Raw genomic sequence first — 8,837 nt, forward strand, 5'->3', positions numbered from 1 at the left:
TGTTTCAGAACCATTTAAATTTTCTTTTCTGTTATCTGTCTATTATGTCTTTTGCCCATTTAAAAAAATTGGGTGGTTGGTCTCTTATTAATATCTAGGAGCTCTTTATATGCTAAGGAAGTATATACAACAAATACAGTTTGTTTGTCTTTTGATTTTTTGTTGGTTTTTATTGCCATACAGAAAAAATTTAATGTAGTAAGATTTATCTATTTTTTAGTAGTAAAGTTTTTTTTTGAAAATAAATGTATACATTTCTTGTTAAGTTTACCCTTAGGTCATTTTTGGTGCCATTTTAAATGGGATCTTTTCTTCCAGTGTATTTTCTATTTAGTTGTTGTTTGTATAAGAAGACTATTGACATTTTGTGTGTGTTTGTTTTATTTTTTTACTTTAATGGGACTTCTTCTAGGTTTCTCTATTAAGAATGCTGCCACCTTTTGGACTGAGAATATATTCTATTATTAATATTAAGGAAGGATCCATCTATTCCTATCTTTTAAAATTTTTTTTTGAGACAGGGTCTAGCTCTGTCACCTAGGCTGGAGTACAGTGGTGCAATGATAGCTCATTGCAACCTTGATCTCCTGGGCTCAGGCAGTCCTCCTGCCTTAGCCTCCCCAAGTTACGGGGACTACATGCACATGCCACCATGCCCTGTTAATTTTTAAATTTTTTGTACTGATGGGGTTTCGCTGTGTTGCCCAGGCTGGTCTTGAACTCCTGGCCTCAAGTGATCCTCCCACCTTGGCCTCCCAAAGTGCTGGGATTACAGGCATGAGCCACCACTGCACCTGGCCTATTCTTATCTTATTAAGAGTTTTAATAAATAGTAGATATTGAATTTATCAAATGTCTTTTCAGAATATATGGAAATCATTATATGATTTTCCTCTTTTGATTGATTAATATGGTAAATTATATTAACATATTCCTTAATATTGAACCATCCTTTCATTCTTAGAATAAATCCTACTTTGTGGGGTATTGTGTTCTTTTGGTGTGTCGCTAGGTTTTGTTTAGGATTTCAGTTAATATGAGATTGGTCTTTGGTTTCATTATATGTGCAATTTTTGTAGGATCTTGGACACAATATTTGATGGATTATGAAAAGAATTTGGAAATATTCCTTCTTTTTCTATGCTCTGGAACAGCGTAATTAGTGTTAGCATTAACTTTTCCTTGAATGTTTGGTAGAATTCCTCTGAATTCACAGAATCCAGACCTGTGAAATCATGTGGATCTGTTCCTTTTTGGTGTCTCTCTTAGGCACATTTCTCTTTTATGGTTCTTTAATTGTTTAGATTTTTTTCTCTTCTGAGGTGAGTTTGATAATTTTTATTTCTCAGAAAACGATTTTACCTATGCTTTAAAATTTATTTGTTATAAGCTTTATATTTGTTTACTTTTTTATATGTTTTAAAATGTCCCTTGTGACCAGAGTTCCCCATTCACATTTCTTATTTTGTTCAATTGTGCTTTTTCTATCTTCTTGTTTGCTTCTTTTTAGGTGAAGTAACCAATTTCCCATTATATATATTTTTTCAGATAACCAGCTTTTGCATTTATTAGTTCTACTATTTTTTTCTCTTTCTTAATTTATTTATATCTGCTTTTCCCTTTGTATTCATTTTTTCTCTTCTAAGTTAATTTTATTGTTATTTATTTACCTTCTTGAGTTGTATACTTTATTTTTATTCTTGTAATTTTATTAGTTTAAGGTAATTTAAGTATTTGATGATTGTGTTTATTCTGATTATTGCTTTAGATATATCCCAGATGTAACGCTTGCATTATAAATTTCTCCCATCCAAGTACTAACCAGGCCTGATCCTACTTAGCTTTCAAGATTAGAGGAGATCGGGTGTGTTCAGGGTGGTATGGCCATAGACAAAATTTTTATTCAATTTTATTTCTTCTTTGACCCAACAATTTTAAAAGAAGGACTTAAAATTTTTTTTCAGGTAGTACTTATTGTTGCTTTTATGTCTGAGTTTTCTTTTTAATTTTATCATGTGATGTTGTCAATACTGTTCTTGTTTTTGAGACAGGGTCTCGCTCTGTTGCTGGGCTAGAGTGCAGTGGCATCATCCTAGCTCACAGCAACCTCAAACTCCTGGGCTCAGGGGCTCTTCCTGCCTCAGCCTCCCAAGTAGCTGGGACTATAGGTGTGAGCCACCACACCCGGCTAATTTTTCTATGTTTGGTAGAGACTGGGTCTCCCTCTTGCTCAGGCTGGTCTTGAACTCCTGGCCTCAAGCGATCCTTTCACCTCTGCCTCCCACAGTGCTAGGATTATAGGTGTGAGCCATTGCACCCGGCCAATGTTGTCAGTATGATTTTTATTTTTTGAAATTGATATTTTCTTCATGGGCTAGTATGTGTTTAATTTCTGTGTTCAGTGGATACTTTAAAACAGGGGTCCCCAACCTATGGTGAATTATTTCATTATATATTACAATGTAATGATAATAGAAATAAAGTGCACAATAAATGTAATGTGCTTGAATCATCCCAAAACCATTCCCCCCTTCCCTGGTCCATGGAAAAATTGTCTTCTGTGAAAACAGTCCCTGGTGCCAAAAAGGTTGGGGACCACTGCTTTAAAAGGCATATTCTCAGTTTTTAGAGTTCAAAATATAGCAATTAGGTCTACCTTTTAAATTATGTATTTAAGTAGTCCATATCTTTTGTTTGCTTAGTCTGTCATGGGTTAAGAGGTGTGAATTAAAGTCTCCAACTATAAATGTCTCTATTTGTTCTATATTTCCTATAGTTTCTGCCTGATTAATTTTGATGCTATGTTATTTGTAGTGTAGATATTCATAATTAATCTTCATTGTGGATGTACTTTATAAATGCAAATTACCCTTCTTCATAACTTTTAATGTTTTGCCCTAAATCAGTGTGATATTTCTTTTTGAAACTTTGCATTTGCCTATGTGCTTTTATTTTCAGTGGTTGAGTTTTGCTTTGTGATCTAGCGTGCAAGTTTTTTCTTTTTTGGTTGGTTGGATTTAGCCTCTTTACATTTATTAATTGGACATATATCTCTGGTCTTATAAAACGTGACAGAACCAATATACATTTTTCTCCCTTATTTGAAATCATGATATGGATTGTGTTTTCTTTGCTTCCTTTTAATTATGTTTTTCTTTACTTAATTGAGAGTGTTTATATTTTTATTTTGGTTCTTGTGAATACTTTTATACCTATAATTTTAAATAGCAGATTTAGTCCTCTGTTTCTTTAGATAGCATTTGTAGTCTACCCACTAAGCAGTACCAACATAATAGTTCTACTTTCTCCTACTTTTCTTTCACTATTTAATTTTAGTTTATATTATTTTTTAGATCTAGTGCTTATATTTTATACCTTTAAATATACTCATATCTCTAATACTTGATCGTGCAGCTTTCACAAATTTTGTTTACTTTCTTCTACCTTCCCCATTTCTTGCCCTTTCTCTTTCAACTGCTTTAGTAGTTTATAACATTTGCATTCCATTCTGTGGCTGTAATTTCCACAGTTGTTTTAAATATATTCCTGGAGCTGAATAAATTTATTGCTCACCACCAATATGTTTGATATAGATTCTCCATTCATCTCTTCGTTACTTATAGTTCATCCTTTAATAGTTTCCTCAGTAAGGATGAGTGGGAATTATTTCCTGAGTTATTACATTTCTAGAATGTCTGTCTATTGCATTTATTTTTTGAACAACAGTTTAGCCGGGTATAAAATTCTTTGTTTTCACTTTCGTTTCCTCAAGTCTTTGTAGGCACTGCTCCTCTGACTTCTAATGTTGGATGTTGGTATGTGGAAATTTGAAGTCAGCAAATTCTTTCCATCCTTATAGGTGAATTGATCTTTTTGATTAGATGCCGAAAGGATTTGTTAATCTTCCAAGTTCATTAACTTTACTAGGACATATAGACATGGTTGAATTCTTACAATTTAGTGATTTAAATCTTTTATTTCTAGAAATTTTTCTTAAATTTTATCTCCAATTTTTTTCTGTTTCATTTTTTGTTCTATTAAGTGACAAAAAGTATCTTTATGTTAGGTCTCCTTTGTTTGCCATGTACGTTTATTATTTTCTAATTCTTCTAAACTCTTGTTGATTTTTACTTCATTTTGCCCAGTTTCTTGGTTCTGTTCTCTAAGTCTTTTACTGGGTTCTTGAGCTGTTTCCCGCTTTCTTTGATTGGAATGGTTTTAGAAAGCCTGTACTTCTAACTAGCTCAAGGCCTTTAGATCCAAGAGGAATCCTGGTAAGCAAATAGCTAGGGCTGTAGAAAGAAATCCTTGAGAGAAGGGACGCATGCTTTGCACTGTCTGCTAAGTCAGGTGTTCAGTCATATTTCTTTTTCATTGTATTCCAGATAATCAAAATTTCCCTTTGAAGTTTTGCTTTTTTCCTCTCTTATTCACTCACTCATCTAAATTCCTTGCAGTAGGTCTTTCGTTTGAACTTGAATGTGTATTGTTATGGATGTTTTTAATTTGTGGATTTATAAATAAATATTTTGGGGATTATTTGGTTGTGTTTATGGAAGAAGGATTATGGAATGAATTATCTTTTTGCTCCCAGAGCAGATCATGCTTTCTTTTCCTTAAGGAAGAATTAGGACTAAATCTTGTGTAAATGGCTTTGTGGTATTTTATTAAATGAAAATATTATGTGACAGTTGAAGGGAAATAATGCAAAGCTGAGGAAAATGCAAACTGGACAGTCTGGGGGTATGTCCCTTTTTACTTTTTAATTTTATGTAGATATGGTAGATGCGTTTCCCTTGATCGGGATGCCTCTTAGGCTGCGGGTGTGTTCCCTTGCCAGTCTCCTATCTGTGACGGAATGGATTTTTCTACTGTGTGGATAGCGCTCTGGTGGTCAGAGATTTGAGGAGCACTTCTGACTGTGTTCAAGTCATCCACTTGATCCATTTGGCTCTTGGGAAACGGTAAGGGTTCTAGGCATCACTCTGGACCTTTTAGAATGTCATGATTCAAAGAAATTGTGGCCACACACCTTGAGAACTTGGGCAGTGACTGGCCCACATACTTTCTTTTTCTTTAAGCTGTTTCCCCAAGTCAGTGTGCAGCAGGACATTACCCCACAAGATATTATCTGTTTGTTTGGTGTTAACGTATGTGTGTGAGTCTCTGTTCATACAAATAGGAAGAGGAAAGGGCCATTCTTTTGGGAGACAACAACCAGATTTTCAAGCCTATGGGAGAACTTTTCGCCTCTCATTGTGTTTTATAAGGTTTATCTTGTATAGTTCTGCCAGAAGCAGAAGTGATAGTGGTATATTCTGTGCCAAATGCTGTGCTAAGGATCTTTGTATACTTTATTTCATTTTTAAATTAGAATTATCACATGTTTTTTGAATTATCCCCATTTTACTGATTAGAAAACTGAGGCACAGAGTTAATTCACAAGACAATTGAGTGGTGGAGTCAGGGTTTGAATCCAGGACTCCTCGGCTCAAAAGGCCATTCCTTAAATGACTGTATTACTGTCTGTCTGTGATGATAATTAGTCTTGGTACATCTTCTAGTGCTAAACAAGAATAAGGCATTATAGGCAGAGTAGAAATGCTCATTATATATCATTTAATACAGGTTAACTCTGTGTTTGATTAATTAAAACAGACTTTCACCTCTGATTTGTCCTCTCCCTTCGCATAATGGGAAGGGCTGGGAGAGTGAATATTGTTTTTCCGCAGATAATTCCATACATGGTTAAATGGATTTTGCTTGGACTTTCTCTCTTTTCATAACAGGGAACACCTTCAGGCCTTGAAGGTCAAAGTGGAAATCTTCATCCCAAGTAAAACTGGCTCTGAGATGGGAACCATAGTGGTAGCAAATTGTTTAAAATGGCGTCTTCCATGTTTCTTACTGTTAGCTAGGAAATGTGCCCTTATGTCATTGGATGACCCAAAACCCATGGCCCAACTGACATCATATTGGTCTTTCTGCATAGAGGTAATGCAGTTAGACATTTATTAATGTCTCTGTGGGTGTAGCGGGGCCTGCCCTGTGAATTCCAGTGCAACTGTGTGATTAACGTGCCGGTCCCTTCCAGCCTTACCAAGCACTTCTGCCTTCCGCACACAGTAGAGACAGACTCTCCTATTGTGTGCAATTACCCTCAAAACTTGAAAGCAAACAAAAAAACTTTTTTCCCTTCTCGGGTCAAGTTTGCCTCTGGTTAACGAAATTATTTTCCACTTTCCCTGTGGTATGAAAACAGAGCCCTGAGGTCCACACGGAGGTCTGTGGCAAGGTTTGCAGCCCTCTTTTCCTTTCCTGGCTTGTCTTCTGTCCCGGGCTAGGTGCACTGTCACCTCAGGGGCAGTAGCAAGAAGACCCCGACAGGCAAGCCAGTCCTCTGTTTCACTGTAGACGCCAGCCGTCTTTCCCTCGCCCCAGTCTGGCCCCGGCAGTGGGATGTGCTTTTGCTTAAGATGCACTCAGGGGACCTTTTTCCATAGACTTGTGGTTGATGCCTTAGTTACAACCCAGTCACTGGAGACAAAAGGAACAGGGCTGCAAGAAAAGTGGCCCCTAAGATTTAGGGCCAGGTAGTGAGACCCAGGGCACTGGGTTGAAGGAAAATTATTCCCATGCTATTTTGGAGAGTCTCGTCCTGAGGACAATTAAACAGTCCAGACAGGTCACTGGGTGAGACCAATTTCCTGGTTTGTTTATTTGAGCCTGATTGTTTTCTGCCATCCAGCAGCAGGTCACAGTCCTGCTCCGCTGCTACCCCAGGCCTGCAGAGAGCAATCCTCTCATATTTGATTTCTCCAGGCTTTATCTGGTTGGCTTGCTCTGGTATCTCTCAGGCACAGGGCGGAGGACAGTATCAGTAACATACTCTTGACTTCATCTCATACAGGCATTTGGCTTTATGTCCCGAGTTGCCCTGCAAGCAGAGAAGATGAATCATCACCCAGAATGGTTCAATGTGTACAACAAGGTAATGAAATTGCCTTATTTTGGGATCACCTTAATTATGGAGTTTAAGAACCTTCTTTCTTCCTTGTCATCTTGTGCAGCTAAATGTCACTGTGCTTAAGAAAGTGTTCCCTTATCCTTTCTTTCAGAATCTCTGTATATTATAACAAATTAGTAACAAATATTCAGGTCTGCTCATAAGAACAGTGAATAAGCTTTTTATTTTCATGCTTGGCTTCTACTGAAATTAACATGAGAATATTGGGCCAAATTAGGCTCCTGAATTAAGCTTGAATATCAGCCATGCAGATACATTTTTTAATTTAAGGTAAATTATTGAAAGAAATGGTAGCAAATAACATAGTGTGGCTTTATTTATCTCATTGAACTAAATTTGCTCAAGAACTGTGTTTTAAATAATAACTGTTTATTAAATTCTGGATCCTCAGTGGGAACTGACCTTATTTATTTAAGACAAAGGGCAGACTAAAAAGTTTTCAGGGTGCACGGTGAGAAGAAGTGTCCCTCCAGAAGTGTCCTTGTCTTTATGGTCATGCCATTTGGAATATCTTATGATCCAGATTTCTGTGAGGTTTTATTTTCTCATTGGAAGTCCTCTTTGAAAAAAGAGAGAATTTCATGATATTCTTGTGATTTATTGCAGTAATTCAAAACACACTGGTACGAGGATAAACTTTTCTCTCCTAGTTGCCTCTCTTTGCCCATAATTTTGCTTTTGCTTTTAAATCAATTTGTCAAGAAGCAACAGTCCATTCCTTACTCCCTCCCCAACTCCCCCAATTTGGAAGTGTGCTTTTTTTTAACATTACATAACTCAGATATTACATTTGTTAGCTTGGTTTTTCTCAGTGGCCTGAAAATAGTTGGTGTAATTAAAGTAATGGGAGTTCAAGTAGAACCTCAGTCAGTCTCTCTCTCTCTCTCTTTTTTTTTTTTTTTCAAGAAACAAGATTTGAGGCCGGGCGCGGTGGCTCACGCCTGTAATCCTAGCACTCTGGGAGGCCGAGGTGGGTGGATTGCTCAAGGTCAGGAGTTCGAGACCAGCCTGAGCGAGACCCCGTCTCTACTAAAAATAGAAAGACATTATATGGACAACTAAAAAAAAAAAAATCTATATAGAAAAAATTAGCCGGGCATAGTGGCGCATGCCTGTAGTCCCAGCTACTCGGGAGGCTGAGACAGCAGGATCCCTTGAGCCCAGGAGTTTGAGGTTGCTGTGAGCTAGGCTGACGCCACGGCACTCACTCTAGCCTGGGCAACAAAGTGAGACTCTGTCTCAACAAAAAAAAAAAAAAAAAAAAAAAGATTTGAGATTCTGGCAGCTGAATTGCCTCTTTCGTACAAGGGAATTGTTACCCTGAGTAGCTGCTGAGCCTGCCCGATATAGACTGTGCCCCTGGAGTTTGCTGGGTTTTGGAAATGCTTTGCTTACCATAATGTAGTATTTTCTAAATCATTTAATCCCCCCAAATTCTCAAATGTGAATGGCGAATAATAGACTGATTTCTGAACCACCAAAGGAGAGTACTATGCATTGCAGCTCAGGGTTTTAAAAACTGCTTTCTCTTTTCTTAGGTCCAGATAACTCTGACCTCGCATGACTACGGTGGAGTGACCCAAAAAGATGTGAAGTTGGCCAAGTTTATTGAAAAAGCAGCTGCTTCTGTGTGATTTCTCCCCAAATGCATGTAAAATCTCACATACATCTTAGCTACAATGTATTGTGAAGGCAATTTACTTAAACAAATTAAGTTGTAAATTGAGTTCACCTTTATATGCTACATTCTGTAAAATTAGTGCTTAAATAGAAAATGATTTAAACTTGAGCTTGAGGTACTTTTCAGTAT

At 37.0% G+C, this 8,837-nt stretch overlaps 1 protein-coding gene across 2 annotated transcripts in view; it reads left to right on the forward strand.

Moving 5' to 3' along the window:
• PCBD2 (pterin-4 alpha-carbinolamine dehydratase 2) overlaps window positions 1–8,837 on the forward strand; it is a 50,180-nt gene that overhangs the window by 34,811 nt on the left and 6,532 nt on the right. Inside the window, exons 3-4 of one of the 2 annotated variants that reach the window (XM_069483644.1) lie at window positions 6,911–6,991; window positions 8,566–8,678. In XM_069483644.1, the coding sequence (XP_069339745.1) occupies window positions 6,911–6,991; window positions 8,566–8,661 (177 nt within the window). In that variant the 3' untranslated portion in view covers window positions 8,662–8,678. Of the gene's footprint in view, window positions 1–6,910; window positions 6,992–8,565; window positions 8,815–8,837 lie in introns of those variants that run through there. The other variant, XM_069483643.1, reaches the window with a different exon arrangement.

This window comes from Eulemur rufifrons, chromosome 10 (assembly GCF_041146395.1).
Source record: "Eulemur rufifrons isolate Redbay chromosome 10, OSU_ERuf_1, whole genome shotgun sequence".
NCBI lineage: Eukaryota > Metazoa > Chordata > Mammalia > Primates > Lemuridae > Eulemur > Eulemur rufifrons.